At 45.0% G+C, this 13,727-nt stretch overlaps 1 protein-coding gene across 1 annotated transcript in view; it reads left to right on the top strand.

The window, feature by feature from the left end:
- The window catches only part of LOC115090045 (cytosolic phospholipase A2 delta-like), a 74,266-nt gene extending 64,669 nt beyond the window's left edge, over nucleotides 1-9,597 (top strand). The window contains exons 17-20 of the mRNA XM_029598636.1: nucleotides 575-769; nucleotides 3,157-3,323; nucleotides 4,713-4,899; nucleotides 8,390-9,597. Of these exons, the coding sequence (XP_029454496.1) occupies nucleotides 575-769; nucleotides 3,157-3,323; nucleotides 4,713-4,899; nucleotides 8,390-8,598 (758 nt within the window). The 3' untranslated portion in view covers nucleotides 8,599-9,597. The remainder of the gene's footprint in view (nucleotides 1-574; nucleotides 770-3,156; nucleotides 3,324-4,712; nucleotides 4,900-8,389) is intronic.
- The last annotated feature ends 4,130 nt before the right edge of the window (nucleotides 9,598-13,727 follow it).

A 13,727-nucleotide genomic window follows, 5' to 3' on the forward strand; every position in this document is an offset into this window, starting at 1 on the left:
GGGCTTTGTGCGCGCCGGCGACCTATGCAACATAGGCGCGCCAGCGTGCAGGGCTTTTAAAATCTGCCCCAAAGTGTAAGTCTAAATAAAACCAGTTACAAGCATCGCAGAAGGGTTTGAGTGGCCTGGGTTAACTGGGGAGAGTTCAGGCTGTTAAACCAGGGGGGTCTTGAGGACCTAGCTCTACACTGGGCGAACTGGTGGACGAACCGGTGAACCTGGATCATGGCATGAACGTGCACCAGTTTTAAAATTACTTGACTCACGTGGCCAAAACCCACTTCAGGCGGCCAGGTGCACACAAGCTTAAAACTGGAGTCACTTGTGCATGGGCCCAAGCTATTTTATAACATGCACACGTGTGTGCACGTAAGTTATAAAATCCCCGCGTCTCCGGGTGCCTGCCGACATATGCGTGCGTTTGTGCATCCATGCGTCCATTCAGTTGTTACCATCTTAAAGTAGATTCTTCAGAGTAACAGCTTGCTTGTTTCTTGTCTTGTTTTGCTGTTCTGCGGGGTATGCATGGTAATCTGAGCCCTCTTCCCCCTTCTTTTCTCTTTTGTTGCCACAGATAAAGAAAGTGAGCAGCTGAGAGAGAGATCAAGCCACTTGAACACTCACCTGTATACTCCATCAGGGAAGCTCTCCAAAACCCTTAAGGATATTCTGACCAACCGGCCAATACATGGAGAGCAACATAACTTCCTCAAAGGTTTTCAGCTACATAATGATTACAACCAGCACAACCAGTTTTCTACATGGAAAGGTAACCCACAGCTATCAAACTACAATACTTTAATGCCTCCTTAGTATTTATGAGCTTCTAGATCTCGGAGTCGGGGGGGGGGGGGGGGGGGGGATATAACCGTGGGTATATAACAATTTAGTTTAGGTTTCTTTTAAACAAATTAGTTGGCCCATCAGTTTGATTTAAGGAATTGTTGCTGTTGATGTCTGCTAATGATCAGTCCAGTTGTCTGTGAATTCTCTCACAGGCCTGGAAAATTCATTAACTTTCAGGCTGATACAGTACAGTACAGTGCGCTCCGATGGAGCGCACTGTTTGCCAGGACGCGTGTTTTCCCTTACCACTTATTCAGTAAGGGGCGGAAAATGCGCGTCCAACCCGCGGCACCTAATAGCGCCCTCAACATGCAAATGCATGTTGATGGCCCTATTAGGTATGCCCGCGCGATACAGAAAGTAAAATGTGCAGCCAAGCCGCACATTTTACTTTAAGAAACTAGCGCCTACCTAAAGGTAGGCGCTAGTTTCTGCCGGCACCGGGAAAGTGCACAGAAAAGCAGTAAAAACTGCTTTTCTGTGCACCCTCCGACTTAATATCATGGCGATATTAAGTCGGAGGTCCCGAAGGGTAAAAAAAAAAGAAAAAAAAATTTTAAATGGGCCGGCAGCTGTCGGGCCGAAAACCGGACGCTCAATTTTGCCAGCGTCCGGTTTCCGAGCCCGAGGCTGTTAGCGGGCTTGAGAACCGATGCCAGCAAAATTGAGCGTCGGCTGTCAAACCCGCTGACAGCTGCCGCTCCGGGCTAAAAGGAAGCGCTATGGATGCGCTAGTGTCCCTAGCGCTTCCTTTTGCCCAATTCTACCGCACCACCTCATTTGCATACTGTATCGTGCGCATCGGCGAGTGGCCGGTGCGCGCGAATCGGCCTGTAAGTGACTGAATCGGCCTGTAAGTGACTAAGGGCATGTCACAGCTAACGGTATTTGGTGGACCTCTGCGGAGGTCCACCAAATACCCAAATTCCCTCACCTCGACAAGCCCGCCTTGATATTACCAGAAAAAGAGCATTTTCAGTCATAGGTCCCATTCTGTGGAATGCATTGCCAGACTCCATCAGATCCATATCCAATTCTAAACATTTCAAAAAGTCTTTAAAAACCCACTTATTTCAAATTGCATTTCAGATATCACCCACTAAATAATTACAATCCATTTTCATTATGCTCACAAATTTAGCTTGGCACCCTGATTTTGTTTTTACTTATTTATTGATCTGTTTATATTAACTATTTTTATTTTAAACAATTTTTTATTTTATATTGACGAAAAAATGTTTGTAATTTTATATTTTCTATAATCTTTATGTTCTTTTAAGTTCAATTTGTTCTCAATTATCCTTTGTCTATTTTTATTTTCATTTTTATTTATTCAATACATGTAAACCGTTTTGACTAAACACTGTTTGTAAAGACGGTATAGAAATACTTTAAAATAAATAAATAAATAAATTTATTGCTGAATGATTATGAAAACTGGCATCCGCACTTATGACAATAAGCAGAAAGTTCCTGGAAAGCAGAGCATGAGGCTCGCTGGAAAAGGACTTATATTGCCTGAGATACTGGTGACCACTGAATAAAATAAATAAGGAGATGGAATAGTTTCATCGACAAATAAAAACTCAAACTTGTAGACTATTTGCAGGAAAATGTAATCGGAGCATGATGAATGAATTACTTTCCAGCTCTGATAGTGTTGTCCTTACAGGCTATGGTAGAAGCTCATTGGTAAAGTTTTGTGGAGGAATTGAGGGAGCAAACAAACATGGAAATGTGATTGTTTCTTAATCTAGATGTTAGTAGTCCTTCCAGAAAAGATTGTGTGCTCAGTAGTGGAAAACCGTGGTAAACACTAGTGATAACCAAATTATTCCAGGTGAAAATATGCCAATTTTCCTTTCAGATAGGGATGTGCAGAGGGACCGCATACGTTACATTCAGTATTCGTATTTGTCGGGGGGCAGATACATTGCATTCGGCAAGGGGGGCCCCCGATCCGTTCATGCGTTCCATTTTTACTCGTTTCCTGGCTAAAATTTAATTAACAACAACCCCCCACCCTTCTGACCCCCCCCAAGACTTGCCAAAACTCCCTGGTGGTCCAGCGGGGGTCCGGGAGCGATCTCCTGCACTCGGGCCATCGGCTGCCAGTAATCAAAATGGCGCCGATAGCCTTTACCCTTACTATGTCACAGGGGCTACCGGTGCCATTGGTCGGCCCCTGTCACATGGTAGGAGTACAAGATGGCGCCGGCCCTATATGTTGCAGATTGCCCTATACAGCGCCGGCCCTATACGTTGCGGATTGCCAATACGTTGTAAATGAATGCACACCTCTACTTTCAGATAGTCAGCTGGACTCATCCCCTAACCAACTGACGCCACTAGCAGAGAAGCTATGTCTGGTAGATGCTGGGTACTTCATCAATGCCAGTTACCCACCTTTACTGAGAGCTGAAAGAAATGTGGACATCATCTTGTCATTTGACTACACCATGGACACACCAGTGCAGGCAAGAGATGTTCATTCTATTCATTTATTTTCGATAGCTGTGTAAATCCTAACTGCACACCTAACAAATCCAGGTAAATGAGTGATTTGAATGAGCCACTCAGCCAGTTGCTGTAGCACTGTAGAGTAAATTGTCAAAGGGGTTTTGCATATAAAAGTAGCATATATGAGCATAAGCAGCATTTATTTGCAGTTATGCTATTTTATAAACATTGAGAGTACATGCGTATTTTCCATTTCACGCGTTCATTTTATTGGGGGGGAAAAAGGCGTTCTGGGGCAGGTTTCAGAAATACGTGCAGTAGTTGCGATTTTATAAGAGATATACACTTATACATTAACAAACTTCTTTGTACACTTTTCCACCTGCTAATTGACTTGCGCAAGTGAAATCGGACTTGTCTGTTGGGTGCAGTACTTGCTGGGAGGTCTGGGTGAGCCAGTGGGGGGTTCGGGGTGAAGTGATAGAGGAAGTAGGTGAACTGATCACAAACTGGGTGACCTGGCGGAGGTATTGGCAAACTGGTGATTTAAAGTAAACACGCACGTAAGCATTTTGAAAACGGTACATGTGCATACTTTATAAAATACCTGCCTTCGCATGTTAATTGGCTTTATTACACCTAAAGGTTATATTTTTTTTACACACCTAGAATATATGCTCATATGTTTATAAAAAGGGTAGAAAAAGCATGTGCTTTCTCGCATTAGAAATATTTGCACATAGTGAAACATATGCTTGTACTTATGGAGCAAAATTATGTGGTATCTTATATATTGTGTAGTTCCCATTACACAGATTATAAAATACTAGCCTTAATATCTGCACATCCACTTATGCAGAAATACTGTACTGCAGGCAGGTTTGAAAGTTAGGATCTGTGCTTCCACTTTGAAAGAGCCTGCACATGTCCTGTATACACTGTTTAGCATTGTCGACTGTTCAGTACTAGGTTTTATATACACCCTGCTTTTTAATTATGGAAGGTTTTGTTATGTGCACTAATTTGCTAGAGTGGCTCACCATAAAAATATTTGTTAGCAGTTTTGTATGTGGTTTAACTTTGACAAACATTTTAATTATTTGTAAACTCATACATAGGTACAGTATAATTAGGATCTTCATTTTCGGTTTTTATTTTATTTCCTCTGGGAATTTATCAGTGTTTATTGTATAAAGAATAAAAATGATGTTTATCCATAAAAATGATATGTCATTTTTTTTTCACTAATCTCTCCCATTTTTGTTCTCTAAGTATAATGAGCCACATGGAGCATTTTATTCTTAATAGCTATTGTAGCTATCCTCCTTATAAACAAATTATTAAACCTGTACCACTTGAAGACACGTTCTTGACCGAGTTCTATAATTCTCTCTTTGGTGAAATAGTCCATAGAGCAGACCTTTCACTACTGCTCAGAGCAAAGAATCCCTTTTCCCAAAATTGAACTGAGTGAAGAGGAACGGAAGAATCCAAAGGAATGCTATGTGTTTATGGATGAAAAATGCCCTGCCGCGCCCACTGTGCTTCACTTCCCACTGGTGAACGACACTTTCAGGACACACAAGGCACCCGGTGAGTACACTTTCCCAGAAACCAACCTTCCCGCTAAAGCCAAGACAACATCCTTTTCCTTCCCTGGCCATTCAACAGGGTGAGCTTTTCAGTTTTCCAGGTCCCACTTGCTCCATTAACCAGTTGCTAAATTTTTTTCTCTTTGCATCTGTGGTCTCTTTATTAACTACCTACCCTATCCCCTGGGTACACTAAGCTGCGATGCTTTTTCGCGCAGGAGGGGGTCCCACTATCGTAGGGAGATGTCACCACGCTAGTGGGGCCGCTACCCCGAAAAAAACATCACGGCTCAGTGGAGGTTCTTTTGTCTCACGGCCAAACCCCCGCAGGGTAAAAGAATGCACACGGCAACTCTTTAACGCAATGGCAGCCCCAACTTCAAGGGACCGCCATCACCTTAAAGGGCCGCTGGCCCCCCCCCAAGAAAATAATCACAGCAAAGAGGGGAGGTTGAGTGGAGTCAGAGTTGAGCCCCAGCTCAACCTGGGCCTGTCACTCAAGGAAAAAATGAACCCGCACGGCAATGGCCCCGGAACCCCCCCTCCCCCCGAATCCATCTAATAAAAATCTTGAGCCACTCCCAGCCCCCACCTCATCCCCCTCCCCTGACCCTAGTCCATCAAATAAAAATCTAGGCAAGGCCCAGCAACCCCTTCCCATACCCACCTCCTCCCCGAAAGGTTAAATAGAAAAACAGGGTCCTGCACATGAGCAATGTGGATTTTTAAAAGGCTCAAATTATACACGTATGTACCCGTGCGCGCGTGAAGAATAAGGGGGGCGGAAAAGGGCGTTCTGGGGTGGGGGCCAACACTTGCACACGTAACTCCGTACTTTAGAACTGAAAACCACAGTGCGAGCTCGCGAGAACTTTACTGCTGCTCCTGATGAGGAGCAAGTTTGTAGATCTCGAAATTTAGGGCTTATAGGACAGGCTGAAGGGTCCGGGCCAAATGAGCGGCGTGAAGGATGAAAAACCAGAGGGGTCCGAAAGACCTTGATATTAACTGGTCAAGCGAGTGGACTAATTGGAAAACTGGGAAAGTGGCTTGTGTGAGCAGATTTTAAAATTCACTTACGTACATGTGTGAAAGCTGACAAAAGTCCTATGGAAAACACATGCGAGCTAGCTATGCTCAAGTAACCTCTTAAAATTAGGAGCACACTTATGGGTGCGGGTTGGTGTATTTTAAAACACACACAGAAGTGCACACACAATAAAAAATTACAGCCTATCTTCACTCACTCACTAATATGCGCATGTATGGGCTCACACATGCTCGTTTTTAAATTGCTGTCTTTGTCCATACATCTTAAAAATGCCTTGGACATTGCTGCCCATGCCAAGGAGGGGGCCTCCATAGTATAAGGAGGCATCCAAACTATCTGTCTTTGCTGCTGACCTGTTCGTTTCTTGCTGCTCAGGACTGAGAAGAGGAGGTCCTGGCTCCCTCTCAGCTCCCTGCTCTTCCAAAATGGCTGCCGTTTCCACCATGGCTCCCTTCTCCCTGGTGGGAACAGACTGCTCAGACGGCCTGCTGCTGCAGCCCCCTCCTCAGAGAATCAAATTTGATGCATTGCTTCATACCCTACCCTTATAAATATGCCCGGCCCAGCTTAAGAGAGCCTCCCTGTTGCTGTCTGCGAGCACCACACATGCTGCAGATCGCGGCCTCTTTCCTGTGTAACTAGCGGGCATAATTCCCCTGTCACGCTGGAGACTCACCGCCAGAGCCAGGACTCCCTGGAAGTAGAGCACGACTCACCCGGCCTCTGCCACAGATCTCTATCACCTGCTCCCAGCAGCCTTTTTCAAAGAATTTTTTTTTTTTTAAAATAATCTTTTTCTTGAGTCGACTCAACCCATTACAATATTTCCAGACAAAACAATGGATCACCAGAATAATGGTACAAATACTGTGATTCAACAAAGATTGCAGAAAAGGACTCAATACATTTTCCATGTAGTTAACACCTACAAACATACCACACAAACGCACCCATACACACTCGCACTCAAACCTTACCCAGTCACCTCCCCACAAGAAAAATATGACAGTAGAATCAAATAACTGTCAAAAACAAATGAAACATCTTGTATAAAATGTACAATAAAAGGTATCACACCAGTCGATGCACCAATATTCATAACTCAAAATACCCCCGTAAGGCCAGTCTGCGTAGGATCTGTTCATGTTTTTTTCTTTAATCGATTCCAGCAATGCAACGTCTTGCATTATTTCCAACCACTTACTAAACCGTGGAAGCTTGTCAGTATTCCAGGACAATAAGATGACTTTTTTGACTAACAAAAGTGAGGCAGCCAAGAATCGTTTGCCCCACTCCCTTCCCCACCTCCCCACCCCCGCCAGGCAAATATAAATCTCTGTCAAAAATATGCAAATAAATATTTTTGCAAGACCAAGCAATTGAACAATTCCGTACTTGTTCCAAATAAGTACAGCCTCAACTCCAATAAGATTGCAGCTTGTGACATTCAGTAAACATATGACAAAAAGTGCCTGGTTGAGTTTTACATTTCAAAAATGCGTCAGTATCCCACAACTTAAACCTTGCCCTCAATGCTCTAGTAATGTAAATCCGACGAATAGTCTTGAATTGAATCACCCTCATATTAGCAGAGGATAAATATTATCTATAGACGAACAGAAAAGCTGGTGATGAAGCAGCATCTTCCAACCCTCGCTCAAGATAAGGACCCCGTATCCTAGCCAGCTTGTGTAAATGAGGAGTCCCCAAATGCTTGTCACGCGCTGATATCCAAATCGAGATCTTATTAAATTTGGGAGGGGTGTGTGTGTCAAAAAAAGAAAAGTAGCATTTCCATGTTCCCCTTGCCTATATGAACACAATAAACTCTTCTCTGCAGAGAGACAAAAAAATGAGACGGCGGAAGGGACAATCTCGAAGCAAAGGAAAAACCAAAAACTAATTAGAGTCCCAAATCCAAAGATTTTCCTAAAAATGCCCCTGAAAGTAACAAAGAAAACAGTAGCCAGCGTTCCATGAAAATACTGTGTCAGCGCCAGCGCGCACAGAGCTTATCTGTGCCTTTTTGCTGCGTCTTTGCTCTATGGAGTTCGGACTCTTATTAGCCTTATTCGTTTGCTTAGAGATTTGCACAAGGATTATTTTTCTGTATGGATACTAATTATTATATGAAGGTGGGTGATAGAGTGGACCGGCTGACCAATTAAGTTATTGCCTCCCTCAGGCTAACTGACCACAGTCCTAACACTGCATTTTTGCTAGGTCAGTGTGGGCTCACGCTTCCACTTGCATATTTGCAGCTTGTCTCTTGTCTTTTTGAGCATCTAAAGTTAACGTCATTATCCGAGCTGGCTGTTTGTATTTACCAAGGTGGTTTGTGGGATGCTTGCTTCTACCAACCACACCCTGAACCAAGGCACAGCAGATTCTTCATAAGACTGAGACCATTAAAGTTGCATTTTACATTCTTCTCTCCTAGGTGTGAAGCGCAGCTCCAGCGAGATGGCAGAAGGCGATGTAAACGTCAGTGGCTTTTGGTCGCCATATTTTTTGATGAACTTTACCTACAGTGAGCATGAATTTGACAGGCTGCTGAAACTGACTGAGTACAATATCCAGAACAACAAGGACCTGATCTTAAATGCCTTTCGCACAGCTATAACACAGAAGAAGGGCAGTAGGACTTGAGACCCTCAACCCTGAATTCTCTGGATGAGATTTCTGCTGTATCCAAGACAAAGCTTGAAGTTTTATGCCTCATTTTTAGCTTTGTTTGGGAGAGACACCTATGGCTCGTCAGCACTAAAATATATGAAGAACATTTTTTTTAAATCCTGTATTTTGTATATTTTACCACCTGCCTACTTCAGACCTCTCATCTGAAAACAAACTTCACTCTTTATTCTCCAGTAGTCATTTCAGCCTAGTCCCTTGATGACTGCCAGTCATCAGCAATTCTCAATATGAATTCTGAGTTTTCAGAATATTTTTCTGACTACAACTTATTTTAAGTCCGTCTTACTAGGCACTCATGACACATGGCAAGCAGCAGTGTCTTTTTCTGGATGGTCCCAGATCAGGGCCTTTTTATTTTCTTTGATGATAATTTTATAATTTTGTATAGCTGTGACTGTGTGTTTTTGTCAATATTGATTGTGATCCTTTTCTTGTCATGCTTACCTTTAGGTGGTAATATTAATTGACTTTGCCTACACAATATTGTATGTCTGACTATTATAGAGCACCTGTTGATCATTAGGCATTACAGAACCTGAATAAATCATAACTTGCGGTAGGGAATGATGTGGGAGAGTTGGCGAGGGGATAGTTCACGGTTTAGGCCTTTATTCTGCAAAACACTAAGATGAACAAAAAAATAGTGCATTGCATAAGTCACCACAGGACACAGCCAAATATCATCTGAGTTGATCTAAAAATTGCCATATAAGAAAAAATATGGGCTGAATATCTTGAGGAATTTTGCAGAAGTGAGATCATAAATGAATTGATAATCCCATTGAATCAGATGATGACATTCATAACATTCATTTTTTATTTAAAAACTAATTTATTTATGGGAAATGTTTTCCATATGATTTTAAAGAGACTTCATAGTTGGCAAGCTCTTTTACTGCTAGAGTATAATGCAATATATAAAGATGATTTAAAGCACTTGGTCCCTGTTTTAATTTCTTTTCCTATCTGCATGTTCATGGTCTCAGAAACATCCTAAAATCATAAACATAACAGAAATGGAAAAGAGGAAAGTAAAGAACAATGTAGGAAGAAAAATGAAAGCTCAACATCTTCCCCTAACTTTGCAAACACTTTGGTGGTGGTTACGAAATATAATATGTGATGGAAAAAAAGAACCCCCAGCCCATCCAGTCTGTCCCGTTATTCTGTCCACACTGCTAAGGATACATCCCGTTTGTCAGCCACAGAGTGTGAGCATTTACAGGATTTCTCCTTATCCAGAACATTCTTTTATATCTTCCTCATTTTACTCCTGGGGGAATTCTGTGCAAACAAATGTAAAATTCTGTGCACAAAAACTTAAAATTCTGCAAACGTTATATTGGTCAAAATAACACAATTTACATGACAGTCTTTAAATAATTACATTTTAAATTAATAAAGAAAAGTGTTATTACTTAAAGATGCAGAATTTTTAATATTTTGAGCAGAATTTCCCTAGAAATTCACTGTAAGAGCGTCCCTTCCACTCGCTCTCCCTACTCCCCTGGCCATTTTGCCCTCTCAGGCAAAGGTCTCTCTCCTCCATCTCTAGGCTCAATCCCTTCCACTCTATCGCCACTCCCAAAGTTTGACCCTCTTCTCAGTACTGCCCTCACACAGGCTCCCTCTGTCCCTCCCTCTCTCACACACGCTCCCTCTCTCTAGTGCACATACACACATCCTCACACAGGCTCCCTCACTCTCTTGCACACATACATCCCCTCATACAGGGTCCCTCTTTCTTGCATACAAAGCTCCCTTTCTCTCTCATGCATACACCCTCACGCAGGCTACCTATGTCTCTCTCTCATGCACCTGTTCACACAGGCTCTGTCTCACACATACACAATCCCTTCACACCCTCACGTACACAGGATCCCTTTTTCATACACACCAGCTCCCAATCTCTTAGACATATACACACTCCTTCACAATCTCCTCATATAAGCTCCCTCTCTCTGGCACCCTGCTCTCTCTCACCCGCTACCCCCCCCCCCCCCCGCTTACCCTCCCTGCTCTCTCTCACACGCCCCCCCCTGCTCTCTCACTTCCCCTGCTCTTCTCACACCCTCCTGCTCATCCCCCTGCTCTCTCTCTCTCTCACCCCTCCGCTCCCCCTCCTATCCCCTTTCCTCTCTCATACCCCATCCCCCTCCCTTCCACTTCCCTCACACCTTCCTCCCCTCCCACACCCTCTCCCTCTCTCACACCCCCCTCCCCTGCTCACACCACTCTACACACATTCACTCTCATCGGGGGCCTTCATCTTTGCAACGAATGGTGCTTCCTCCATTTGCGGCAGGCCGGGGCCTTCATCTTTGCCATGAATGAGCAGATAAGATCCTCACTTATGCATAAGAACATACGAAATCGCAGTTCTGGGTCAGACCAAGGGTCCATCAAGCCCAGCATCCTGTTTCCAATGGTGGCCAATGCAGGCTACAAGTACCTGGCAAGTACCCAAACTCTAAGAAGATCCCATGCTACTGATGCCAGTAATAGCAGTGGCTATTCCCTTAGTCAACTTGATTAATAGCAGTTAATGGACTTCTCCAAGAACTTAGCCAAACCTTTTTTAAACCCAGTTACACTGACTGCACTAACCACATCCTCTGGCAACAAATTCCAGAGCTTAATTATGCACTGAGTGAAAAATAATTTTCTCTGATTAGTTTTAAAGAGAGATGTGAATCTGAACCGGAATCAGTTCCGATTCACATGTGTTTTTTTTTTCATCGGGCCCAATCGCGGTTTTGTTTATCAGCTGCACCCGAGCTGATAAACAAAAAACCCACCCCGACCCTTTAAAACTAATACCTTAGCTTCCCCCACCCTCCCAACCCCCCCAAAAAACTTTTTACAGGTACCTGGTGGTCCAGTGGGGGTCCTGGAGCGATCTCCCGCTCCCGGGCCGTCGGCTGCCACTAATCAAAATAGCGCCGATGGCCCTTTGTCCTTACCATGTGACAGGGTATCCGTGCTATTGGCCGGACCCTGTCACATGGTAGGAGCACTGGATGGCCCGTGCCATCTTGTGCTCCTACCATGTGACAGGGGCTGACCAATGGCACCGGTAGCCCCTGTAACATAGTAAGGGCAAAGGCTATCGGCGCCATTTTGATTAGTGGCAGCCGACGGCCCGAGAGCGGGAGATCGCTCCAGGACCCCCACTCATTTACACACAGGCTCTCAATCACATACTCACATGCTCCCTCACCTGAACCAGCTCTCAGTCATACACAGACACCCATGCTCTCTCTCTCATTTATACACAGGCTTTCAATCACATACTCCCTCACCTAAACCAGCTCTCAATCACACACATACTCTCTTTCACATATACAGGCTCTCAATCATTCACATACATGCTATCTCACTCACACACACACAGGATCTCAAACACATACGCTTGCTCATTCACTCACTCCCCCCCCCCCTCCTCCGAAGTAGCGGCAGCAGCCTCCTCCCAATCCTAAAGGCAGCAGCAACCTCCTTCATTTTCAGCCCTTGTGGAGAAAGGAGTCCCATTGGCTGCGGGGGTTGACGTTGTTCCACATTTTACTCTGAGCTGTGCTGCTCATCCTTCAGGCTGCGCCTCTCCTTTTCTTCGGGCCCATGCTGCCTGTACTAGCATGGTCTCTTCTTCCCACGCATGCACCTGCTGCTCACCACTTCCTCTTCTGGGGCGCGGGAAGAAGAAAGCATGCTGGTGCCACTGACTCCAACTCTCCTACCACGTTTCGCCCGGCTATCAGCATTTTAAGCCCAGGTGGAGGACCTACTTTGCTTGGGTAGGGGGAACAGCTGGGTCAGCGGGGGATTGGGAAGTGTGGCGACACACCAGTTGAGAACCACTGCCCTAGAAGAACGGTGATAGGGGAGATATGATAGAGACATTCAAATATTTCAAAGGATTCCATGCACAGATGAGCCTTTTTCAATAGAAAGGAGGCTCTAGAACAATGGGTCATGAGATGAGGTTGAAAGGGGATAGACTCGAGTAATCTTAGGAAATATTTCTCTACAGAGATGGTGGTGGCAGTAGCGTAACCACGGGAGGATCCCATCCCCGTGAGTGTGAAGAGGAAGGCCTCAGAAGAAACAAGGCTGCCGTGGGATCCCATCACCACGAAGGCAAAGAAGAGAGCCAGAGCTGCAATGCTGCCACAGGATCCCATCCCCATGATGGTGAAGAGGAGGGCCAGAGTAGTAAGGTCGTCATGGGATCCCATCCCTGCGGCAGAGGAAGTAGGTCTTTGGCTGTGCCTAATGAAAAGGCCCTGTGTGTGTGTAGGAGGTGTGAATGGGAGCTTGAATGTGTGTGTGTGAGTGAGAATGGGATCCTGGGTATGTATCTATGTGTGTATAATGTGAGCTTGGGTGTGCATCTGTGTGTGTGCATAAGAATGGGAGCCTGGGAGGGGGGCTGAGAGAGAGCTTGCGTGTGTGTTGCGACCGTCGGTCTTTGACGGCTTCTCCCTGCCTACCTCTCACTACTTGCGGCTCCTCCCACTCACCTCGGACTACTGGCTGCCCAGGCGTCTGTTTGCCGTCCTCTCCGGCGTCCCCGGACTAGCTTTAGTGCTGCTTCCTGCCATGCTCCTCCAAAGTACCTTAGGGTGCGCGCGCGCTTGCACATGCTGCACTCATCTTTATTTCCACGTTGGTGCGAACCTCAGGGGCGTCCCCCTGATATGACGTCACGCTGCCCAGATATTTAAGCTTACAGTATTTGCTAGCTCATTGAGTTAGCAACGGTAACCCTACAGATAGGATTCGCTCTCAGTACTGAAGCTGCTCTGCCACTCCAGCGCTATCTGGAACTCTTACACCCTTCGGGGTTGCTAACTGGGTACCCGCTCCTCGGGGGCCTCTTCTGCTTCTTTCAAGTGCTATCAGGAAACCGGTACTCGCTCCTCGAGGGCCCATGTTCCCTGAGTCGCTGCCTGTATCTTCTTCCCAGTAAGCCATGTCTATTTATATGGCCAGCGATTTTGTTTTTAAGAAAAGCTTCTACCATTTTGCTCAGTACCAAGGTCTATAGTTTCTTCCCATCACGGCAAGAGGCGTATTTTTAA

This window comes from Rhinatrema bivittatum, chromosome 4, assembly GCF_901001135.1.
Source record: "Rhinatrema bivittatum chromosome 4, aRhiBiv1.1, whole genome shotgun sequence".
In the NCBI taxonomy this organism is placed as follows: domain Eukaryota; kingdom Metazoa; phylum Chordata; class Amphibia; order Gymnophiona; family Rhinatrematidae; genus Rhinatrema; species Rhinatrema bivittatum.